At 50.5% G+C, this 11,285-nt stretch overlaps 1 protein-coding gene across 1 annotated transcript; it reads left to right on the forward strand.

The window, feature by feature from the left end:
• The first annotated feature begins 228 nt into the window (after positions 1–228).
• On the forward strand, positions 229–5,947 carry LOC125552499 (beta-glucosidase 6). The gene is made up of 11 exons (XM_048716077.2): positions 229–813; positions 2,504–2,570; positions 3,505–3,563; positions 3,723–3,798; positions 3,907–3,978; positions 4,068–4,155; positions 4,275–4,870; positions 4,956–4,987; positions 5,093–5,195; positions 5,292–5,400; positions 5,538–5,947. The coding sequence occupies exons 1-11, from the start codon at positions 631–633 to the stop codon at positions 5,710–5,712; spliced, it is 1,560 nt and encodes a 519-aa protein (XP_048572034.1). The 5' UTR covers positions 229–630; the 3' UTR covers positions 5,713–5,947.
• Positions 5,948–11,285: the final 5,338 nt, after the last annotated feature.

The raw sequence follows: 11,285 nt of genomic DNA on the forward strand, positions 1-11,285 counted from the left end.
TTATTTCAAAATTATTTAGCATTTTTTTACATGTAGATTTTGGTGGAAATATTTTCATTAATTACTTTGATAGTGGCATATTATTTCCAGTTCTTCAGAGCGACAATCTGCATAGCTTTTGTTTTTTGAGGGTGACAATCTGCATAGCTGCGTATCTGAGTAACCGCAGCCACGACATGTACCGCAGCCGGAATGATTGCTCAATAACAATGTCTGTTTGACCAACCATCGGGGTGAAAAAGGAAGGGAGAAAGCTCCTCCTCTCCCGGCTTCCCCTTCACACTCCCGTTCCCGGCCGCGTCCCCAACCACCATCGCTTCAGCCTCCACACTTCGCTCCCTTAAAGCAATCGCCCAGTCCAGTACACTGACGGCCGACCGCTGACGCCAGATCGACCGAGCTCGCCGGTGAGTCCATTCTGGACCGGCTCATCGGTGGAGCCGTGCATGCCTCGGTTTCCATCGCCATTATAAATACCGCCCCACCCACACGCCGGCCAACACATCGGCGCGCACACACAGTCACGCACTAGGCATTTCTTCCTTTCCCTGTCCGTCCGTGCCTGCGTCTGCGTGCTCTCCGGAGCCCACGCACCACGACGTACGCCCGCTTTCTCTTTCTCGCTCCGGGATGGGGATAAAGCGGCCGGGCCAATGCGGCGCGGCGGCGTCGCTGGCCCTGCTTCTCGTCCTCCTCGTCGCCGCGCCGCCGCGGGGATGCGTTGGGGCTGAGGGGAGCGGCGGGGGAGGAGCGCTCACGAGGGGGAGCTTCCCCAAGGGGTTCGTCTTCGGCACCGCCTCCGCCGCGTACCAGGTTCGTTCGTTGGCTGCCTGCCACTTCCCTCCATCTCTCTCGCTGGTCCGCCGCGCGTCCATGGATCTTGGCGAATCTGACTTGCATGGTGGCGCCATTGATTTTTCTTTTACTTCCGTCTTCGTGCATGCGCGCCAGTTCTAGTGCCACTGCCATGCATGCATGTTGTGTGTGGAGGATGAACGAGTGTCCATGATCATGTTTTACGTGGGTCGTCGATGATTTGCTTGGAACAAATTGACGAATCTTTGGTTTGGATTCCTTGCAAAAAATGATTACGGTGCGTAGAGTACCAGTGTGATAAGATCGAAGAGTATATGCCCCGTCATAGCTAGGAGGAAGAAGACCATGCCCCTAAGATACATCATTGGCCTTGCTGTAAGCATCGCCATGGGATGGGACTTGGCAGCCTAGAGGCCAAGTTGGGACAAAGAAGGGGTTGGAAGGAACAAAGGTTGTATTCTTGTCTTGTGGCCTTGGGTTTGCTTTCTGACGGCGGCCTTTTGGACCCTCTTCTCCTCGTCTGCCTACCATCTCTGTTTGTGTATCCATCGGTCGCGCATAGGCCATCCACCTCAAGCATAACATTCGCCGTGGACGCGCGTACACGGCAAAGTTGCACAACGAGTTAAAAAAGAAGTCATTAGATTTTCATCCCAGGTGAAAAAGACATTGTCTAGCTAGCTAGATTTTTTCACTCTTAGAACCATGATCCACTCTCTCTAGGTCTCTATCTATATCTCTTTCTTCAAATATTAGACTCCATTAACAGCATTAATTTGTTCTCCCAATAAATAAAGGAAATATTTCATGCGCGATTAAGTGTACTACTGCTGCTAGACCTAGCGGCCCCTGCCAAATTTTGTGTAGCCAATTAATCACTTGCCCAACTCATTGCCATCCATGCCAAGACTATGCAGCAGAAGAGACCGATCGTCCCAATCAAGGAGCAGGGGCAGGTACTACGCATGCATGCTCTACGTGCCCGACCTGTCATGATCCCTCGGGACGGATGCATATATTCTCTTCTCCCGTGCCCGTGCCCCCTGCCCGTCGGCGCCGGGCTAGCTGCCTGCCTAGCCTAGCTGCTTGACCGTGGGTGCGAAACCTGCCGAAAACGACCGGAATTTTCAAGGTTCACGGGCGGCGCGCGTCCGTCCGGTGGAGAGGAGAGGACGGTGCCCATTCGCGCGCGAGCACCACCGCACATGCTGCGCGCGGCTCCCATGCCCCCACTGTAACCGTCCTCTTCCTCCCAGAGCGTACGTTTGACCTGTGCTGTGCGTTGTGTGGACGCGCAACGCTGCCATGACAGGACCAATTATACGGACTACTCCCTCGTATTATCCATATTAACTGTCACTCACTTAGTGTAGTACTAAATCAGCACGGTTAATACATAGATTTGGTTACTTTAAGACGAGCTCGACATGCAGTTCATGGCCCGATAAAATAAATCGTTTTCTTTAGGAGAGAAAGGCAAAAGGCTTGGGTCATTCATTGACTAAAGAAGAAGTCATTGTTCGAGACGAAGAGGAAAACATCTATATCTAATTACTCAAACGCTCGGCCGCCGCGAGGACCCAGAGCTTAGCTTCATTCTTCAAAATAAATCTTGTGTTGTTTCGTACGTACTACTCTACTACTGAATAACTTGTCTTATGTTGTAATGATATATCCTCTTGTGCAGTACGAGGGGGCGGTGAAGGCGGACGGGAGAGGGCAGACCATCTGGGACACCTTCGCGCACACCTTCGGTACGTACGTACTTTACTTACATGCATGTATGTATAATTCTCTCGTATTACTCCTATTTACTATCACCAGGGACAGCACCCCAAAGCTAGTCCTCTCAGTGCCTACAGTGCAGCCGGCCACGTGCATTTGTGAAGAACCGATATGGGCTAGGTGGTCGTAATTTACCATTGCAACGTGCACCACCGCACCAGGATACACGTCACTGACTGGAACTGGATAAGCTAGACGTCAACTCACGATCGAGTCACAAACATGCCTGGGCCGGCCTGACCTTCAGCGCCGTTGTAACTTCTTTCCTGGGATTACCCGTTTGTGTCAACAGAGTTACAAGCGCCTTTACCTTGGGTGCAAGAAGCTTTACCACCACGTAAATGGAGCTCCCATCTCTGTCAAGGAATGTTGGAACTGCCTCAGCGCGCAAGCCCAATCATTGGGTCGTCTTCACACTCCTTTTTTTTTTTTTTTTTTTTTTTTGCGCGTAGGGTCGTCTTCACACTCATATCGCAGCACTAACTGGCAGTCTGTCATTCCCCACCGAGTCTAAGCTAGCTCTGACCGAAAGTGGCCATGAAGTTAGCGTTCCTTGTTCGTTGCAACGCTTCCTTTTTCTTAAAAAGCGTGGATAACTAGTGGCGCAAAGCAAAACACATTGTGCATGCGCGCCCTGATTGATGTGCGTGTCCAACCGACCCACCCTTCTGCACTCACCACATTTGCATTTGCATTCCAAGCAGTGGAGTACATCGACAAGGCAGCCCTAATCTAGCCATGCTGTGTTTAGTTCAGGTTGATAGTGTACATCTAATAAGCTGAAATCGTAGGTCAGGATTAACTGAGCTCGCTGCATTAGGCAGCCATCACAATTAGTTGGAGCCGGTTGAGACTCGTAAACTCTGGCTGATTCCACAAGACACGACCCTCTCTGTTGTGCAGGAAAGATCAGTGACTTCAGCAACGCCGACGTCGCCGTGGATCAGTACCACCGTTTCGAGGTGAGCGCCACGCTCTGTTACCGCTCAACACCGACTGCTCTGCTCTGCGTACATACGTGCCATACTAGTAGTGATCGGTAGTAGCATACGAGGTCTTGCGCATCTCGATGTGATTGATGCTTTGGGAAGAATGATGCATGGTGGTTTCTTGTCTGTCAGGAGGACATACAGCTGATGGCGGACATGGGGATGGACGCGTACCGCTTCTCCATCGCCTGGGCCAGGATCCTCCCAAGTAGGCCGCCCATCTCCACCTCAAATCACCGGATTTGTCCGTGATCTCACTCAGGCCGCTCTCTGTCCTGACATGTGCAAACGTCCTCTCTGTGTGTGTCTTTTTCAGATGGTGTTGGTCAGGTCAACCAGGCCGGCATCGACCACTACAACAAACTCATCAACGCACTGCTCGCTAAAGGTGAATGCAATCGTAACATATGCCTATCTGTATTTCTATGTAGTCCTGCTTGATCGGCACTGACACATGTGAAATTCGTGATCTTGCAGGGATTCAGCCATATGTGACCCTGTACCACTGGGACCTCCCCCAGGCTCTGGAGGACAAGTACAACGGGTGGCTCGACAGGCAGATTGTGTGAGCACACACCACCCTCTTAACCTGCAACCATTCTTGCAACTTAACCAACGGTAGATTCATGCCTTACAGTAAGTCTTGCATAATTTCCATGGCAAAAATAATGGTTAAAAACGCAGCGACGACTTCGCGGAGTACGCCGAGACGTGCTTCGCGGCGTTCGGGGACCGGGTGAAGCACTGGATCACGGTGAACGAGCCGCACACGGTGGCCATCCAGGGCTACGACGCCGGGCTGCAGGCGCCGGGGCGCTGCTCCGTGCTGCTCCACCTCTACTGCAAGTCCGGCAACTCCGGCACCGAGCCCTACATCGTCGCCCACAACTTCATCCTCGCCCACGCCGCCGTTTCCCGCGTATACAGGACCAAGTACAGGGCGGCGCAGGACGGGCAGCTCGGCATGGCGTTCGACGTGATGTGGTACGAGCCCATGTCGTCGGCCGCGATCGACGTCGAGGCGACGAAGCGGGCGCAGGAGTTCCAGCTGGGGTGGTTCGCCGACCCCTTCTTCTTCGGCGACTACCCGGCCACCATGCGGAAGCGGGTCGGGGAGAGGCTGCCCCGGTTCACGGCGGAGGAGGCCGCGCTCGTCAAGGGGGCGCTCGACTTCGTCGGGATCAACCACTACACGACGTACTACACCAGGCACAACGACACCGACATCATCGTCCGCCTGCTCAACGACACCCTCGCCGACACCGGCACCATCAGCCTCCGTCAGTGATCTCTCTGAATCTCCCTCAAGTTTGTACTTTCACCCGTGTTAGAAATGGGAATGTTGATGTTTTTGACGATTTGCAGCATTCAAGAACGGCAGAGCGATTGGGGACAGGGTGAGTCCGGGCGGCATGCACACATTATCTTCAAGATTATCGTTCTAGTAAACTGTAAAACTGTATGTGATTGAAGTTGAACTGAAGACTGATGCGGCTATGCAGGCGAACTCGATATGGTTGTACATTGTGCCCAGAGGGATGAGGAGCCTGATGAACTATGTCAAGAACAGGTACAACAGCCCACCAATCTACATCACCGAAAACGGTAAGGGCGCGACGGACCTGAGTCCTTATGATCCTGCATGTCAATAGACATGAGATTCAGAGCTCTGACGGTGTGCGATTGCTGATGCTGATGCAGGGATGGATGACAGCAACAGCCCCTTCATTGCCCTCAAGGACGCCCTCAAGGACACCAAGCGGATAAAGTACCACAACGACTACCTCACCAATCTGGCCGCCTCCATAAAGTAGTACACTACACTACCACTTCTCAATTTGTGCTAAATTTCCCATTGCCATGGATGCATTTGAAGCAAAAAAAGGTGTACGATTTGCGTGATGTTTTAGTAAGTCTTACGTGTTTTGGTGTGGTGATTTAACGCAGGGAGGACGGGTGCGATGTGCGCGGCTACTTCGCGTGGTCGCTGCTGGACAACTGGGAGTGGGCGGCCGGGTACTCGTCCAGGTTCGGGCTCTACTTCGTCGACTACAACGATAAGCTCAAGAGGTACCCCAAGAGCTCGGTGCAGTGGTTCAAGAGCCTCCTCCACTCCAGTTGAGATCGAGCTACTAGCACTTTGCTAGGTCATTGGTTTGTGCTCGTGTGCATGGTGTGACTGCATGTATTGTCACCGTGTCTGTCTGTTGCTGCCAGTATGTTAGGATGATACACACGTCTGGGGTTTCAGAGTTAGAAGGTGTTGTCTTCATGGATCGTATAGCTTCTACTTGTATTCCTCGGACGTTTTCATCATATATATACACACATAAGACCGAATATTCCATTCGGGTCTAGGATCGATCGGGACCGACCAAACCGTGGCGGAGATAGGGGGACCAGTAGGGCCTGCCCTCCTAACATCACTGATTTGCTTCTAATTTGGAAATGACCAGTGCATAGTTTAGAAAAAAAATACATGCATTGTAGTTTGGCCTCTGTAATCATAAGTTTGTGTCATTTGCCCCCGATCTTTAATTCCTGGCTCCAAAACTGCGACCAAGGTTCACTGGGATGCATGTCGCAAGGCGTATATCCACTCACAGGTGCTATATCTACCTTTGGTAGAATGCCATGGCCCACTCACAGGTGCTTTCATTATGTTGCTCGCCTTTACGTCTCCGTTGTTACAGGTTTATGCTCTCACGATGACCTCGGGCCCCAACAATGAAGAAGCAGTCCCTGCAGTAATATCTGAAGTTTTGACATGGATTCCAGCAGTCTTTGCATAACCAATTGGCTTACCTTCGCGCCATATCCACAATCACAAAATTGTTCTCATTCCAAGGGCTCAGCCTGTTAACATTCCCTCACAAGACCAACCAGGTTCCCCATTCCAATTATTGACAAACTACCAGAGGAACTTACAGGGTCTAGTTGGTTTTCTAAGCTCAACCTATAGCTGGGTATCACCAGATTCAGCTTAATACTAGACTGCTTTTCAAACGCATAATGGCCAATTCGAGTACAGAGTGGTGCCTTTTGGTTTGAGTGGCGACCAGCTACATTTAATAGTGCTATGAATGGTAGCCTGAAGCCTTGTCTTTGATGTTGCATCATTGTTTTCTTGATGATATCCTTGTCTACAGCAAGACACTTGAGCAACATATTTTGGATCTGAGCGAGGTGCTCCAACTTCTTCAGCGCGCCCAATAGCTTGTCAAGCATGCCAAATGTTCTTTCGTCCAACGACAGATCTCGTAATTGGGGCATGTTGTTAGTTAAAAGGGGTTCACAACTGACAAGAACAAAATCAAGGAACTTGAGAACTGGCCAACACCAACTAATGTCGAGCAGCTGCGTCAGATTTTGGGGTTGGTAGGGTACTATTGTAAGTTTGTGCGACACTATGGCATCATCACTAAACTACTGACAAACTTGCTTAAGAAACATGCTCCCTTTCGATGGACGCCTGCCACTGAACATGCATATCAACTGCTCAAGCATGTCCTAATCTCTGCACCGGTCTTGGCATTGCCAAATTTCTCTGTTCCTTTTGTTATTGACAAGGACGCAACTGACTGGGGAGTGGGGGCAGTGCTTCACCAGAAAGGACATTCTATTGCATATTTGAGTAAGGCCTTGGGCCCAAAGATGCTTGGTTTGTCTACATATGAAAAGGAGTTCCTAGCCATTATAATGGTGGTGGACCTTTGGCGCTCTTATCTTCAACACATCGAGTTCATCATTCAAACAGATCATAGTAGCTTGCCATACTTGCAAGAGCATGTAACGCCACGGCCACTGGTTCTCGTCCGTTACGCCTGACGGAATTTAGACTGGCCCATAGACCAACAACACTAGTCTTTCATGTGCACTTTGTCCTTCCTCATGAGCACCTGGAACCAACTTCCCAGATGGTCACACATCCTCAAATTACTCCATCCCAAGCACACTTAACTTGAAGTTCTTTTCAAATGGTCTCTCAAAAATAAGGAATTATTTGTTGATATGAGTAGTCTATCATTCCTATTAAGTCGGACTCTCACAGAGTAGCGCTTGAACACACTGTGGCAAAAGAAGGCATTTACCAAATTTATTGGACTTCACTATAAAATATGCTACAAGAAAGGAGTTGAAAAAGGGGCGACAAACGCATTGTCCCGCAAGGTGCAACCCACTGCTGATCTATGGTTGTTTCCATTTGCCAAGCAGTCTAGCTCGAGAAGGATGTAGAGAGTTACAAAAATGATCTGGCGGCTTAGAAGTTGCTCACTGATCTTGCTTCCGGCCGCGCCAGCACTACACGCTCCTACTCTCTATAAAAGGGAGTCATCAAGTTCATGGGAAGAGTTTAGTTGGGATAAAATATACCTCTTCAAGCAAAAGTCATTTAGGCACTTCATGACAGTGCGTTCAGGGGACACTCAGGTTTTCATGTCATGTACAAACGTGTACGCTGACTCTTCCATTGGTCGGGCAAGAAGAAGCAGATAAAACACTATGTGCAGGGTTGCCAAACGTGTCAACAAGCAAAGCCCAAACGAGTAAATTATCCGAGGCTGCTCCAACCTCTTCCTGTTCCGTCGCAAGCCAGGCTTACTATGATGCTGGATTTTATAGGTGGCTTGCCACATTCCAACAGATATCATTGGATCCTTGTCATGGTCAACAAGTTCACTAAATATGCTCACTTTTGTCCTCTTAGCCATCCTTTTTCTGCTACTCAAGTTGCCAAGGTATTCTTTGACATTGTATACAAGTTGCACGAGCTACCAACTATTATGGTTTCTGATCGTGATCCCATTTTCACGAGCAAGTTTTGCAGGGAACTCTTTGCTTTGATGGGCACTGATTGAGATTTGAGCATGGCCAACCACCATCAGTCATATGGCTAGTTAGAGCATGTGAACTAATGCTTGGAAATATACCTTCGTTGCTTTCTTCACTCTTGTCCCAGGAAATGGTCCTAGTGGTTGTCTTCTGCAGAGTATTGGTACAATACGGTTGATCACTCTGCTATTGGTGTTTCCCCCATTCAAGGCGCTATATGGGTATGAGCCCAGGCAATGGGGGCTTGAAATTCCTGATGCTACACCTATAACGGATGCCCAACAATGGATTCAGGAACTTGCAGCCATGAATGAATTGTTGAAGCAACAACTCAACAGGGCAAATAAAAAAAATGAAGCACCAAGCTGACAAGGCTCGTAGCCATCGTGAATTTGCTATTGGAGATTCTGTTTTTCTGAAGCTTCATCCATACGCGCAAAGTTCAGTGTCTAACCGATCCAACCACAAGCTCTCTTTTTGATTCTTCGGTCCCTATAAGATCTTGGCTCGGGTGAGCACTCTCTCCTGCCGCCTGAAGCTTCCAGACGAAGCACAAGTGCATCCAATTTCCCTTGTCCCACAATTGTGCGGCGCCATTCCAGCATACAGTAAGGTATCTCCACAATCACATTTTGATGTTGATGCTTTTGCCATTCCTCTCTAAATTCTAGAGACACGATGGCATAAGCGCTGAAATGCAATGATCGAACAAGGCCTAGTGCAATGGTCTGTGTTGGGGATATGACTATTGGGTATGACCCGCCCAGGAGGGGCCGGGTTATACCGATGACGGTTCATCAAGACAAGGACCGTGAAGATGTTGAAGATGGCGGTTTAGATAGCAGGCTTATTAAGGACCCAAAACCCAAAGGTGGCTTAAGGCCCATAGGTATAAACCACCATATGTGTATGACTTGTATTGTAAGGCAGGCATAGTTAGTCATCGAGCCGGACACATTGTGTATGAGTCGGCCGGGACTCCGTGAGCCGCGGGGCATCAACCTGTATATATAAAGGGATGATCTGTCGGCGGTTTAGGGCAAGAAACAACATGGATCGAAAGCTAGGTCAAGCGTATTCGCTCCCTGGTAATCAAAACCCAAGTAATACCACCTCAACTGGATTAGGCTTTTACCTTCACCACAAGGGGCCGAACCAGTATAAACTCCTTGTGTCCTTTGTCCCGTTTAACCCCTTTAAGCTAACCTAGTACCGATGGCTCCACAACTAAGTCCTTTTGCTAGAACATCTGCCGTGACAATTTCAAGACAGTTGGCGCCCACCATGGGGCCAGCGCATAGTGGTTTCGAGTTCTTACAGGGCAACTTCGAAGGGATCAAGGGATACATTGTGGGCTGGATGACCAAGAGTCGTCGCGGCAAGCTCTACATCGATGATGCAGGCTAGGGTCCCGAGGCTGGCTCAATCGAGTATGGGTACCGGGTCCCCTTCGGCGGAATCCACGTCTTCATCGACAAGATCGACGAACCGGGCCCTGAGCCGGACATCTGCACCGACATCATCGAGATGGCTCAGTGTGCACGACCCGCCCGGGTTCAACCCGCCGTGAAGCACGCCTTCGTTGGGTTTATCCATGGGGCACAATTTGAAGGATCCGTGTCTGGCAGTGAGAGGGCCGTCTACTCCGACGGTGAATCGTCCACAGGCGAGACTAACTCAATGTATTAGCGTCAAGACGGCCGGCTTTGGGGCTGTTCCCATGGCGATAGTCTTCCGGACCCCTATGAGCCGCCGAACCGGGTTGCGATTTTCATGGCTGGTACGTACCCAGGGAAAAATTCTATGACTGCAACGACAATGATTTCCGGGTTAGCAACGGCAAAGGCAGCCGGGGAAGGAGGCCCTGTGCACCCGCCGGCTCAGCTCTTGGCCGGCTTGTTGGATACTCTGACGACGTTATTAACAACAGAGGTTAACCCAGCAAATCAAGCTCAGCATAACACGGAAGTTGCAAAGTTGCGAGATGAGATAGCTCAAGCTAAGGAAGACCTGGCGGCTGAGAACACTAGGATGACCGCGGAGCGGGATGCTCTGGATGTTCAGGCACAACGAATTCAGGCAGATTCCTTGCAGCTCATGTTGGATCAGAACACTTCGAACGAAGTCATGAGGAGGAGGCATCAGACTCGTCTACATTCAGTTTATGAGGTGAGAAACCTCTTTAACACGCTTGGAGCGAGGGCCAGCAACCCGCGGGTGGTGAGCCGAGCGGCCGAAGCACCTGGAACTGGAGCGTCGGTTCAGCCACGGTCGGTAGACCCGCCACGTTTGAAAAATACTCCACCTCAGTATGTTCCAACACCTCCGGGTCATTATTCTAACCCGTTGGATAATATGATTGCTACGGCAACGCGATTGGTGGCTCTCCCGGTTGAAGGCGAGTCCCCGACGGCGGTTAAAACACAGAGGGCCAGAGAACTTCTTCAGACGGCTTTGGAGCAGCAAGCGGCTTATTCTTATAGTCGTGAGCGGATTCACTCGACCTCTCGTCCATGCCGGAGTTACAGCCGGCACATTGACTCACCAGCGGTTTCAAGTACTAAACAATGCCGTAACCAGCCCCGTGGACATGACCCGGCATGCGGTGGTGCTAATGCCCAGACTCTGGTGGATCAGGGCAGGGCGCGTCAGGAGGCTGAGCTGGCGGCTCAGTACGTGGCTCATCAACATGCTCCGGCTTATCCGACGACTTCGGTAGAGGCATGCACAACCTCTAGAACTTTGGGTGTGCCATGTTTAGTGCCGGCTCTGCGGAACGAGCGCTTGCCTAAGGATTTCAAGGGTCCTCGTAAGGTACCTAACTACACAGCTGACCTGCCCCCTAAAGCGTGGGTCGAGAGT

The sequence above is a fragment of the Triticum urartu genome, chromosome 4A (genome assembly GCF_056163025.1).
Source record: "Triticum urartu cultivar PI428250 chromosome 4A, HENAU_Tu73, whole genome shotgun sequence".
In the NCBI taxonomy this organism is placed as follows: domain Eukaryota; kingdom Viridiplantae; phylum Streptophyta; class Magnoliopsida; order Poales; family Poaceae; genus Triticum; species Triticum urartu.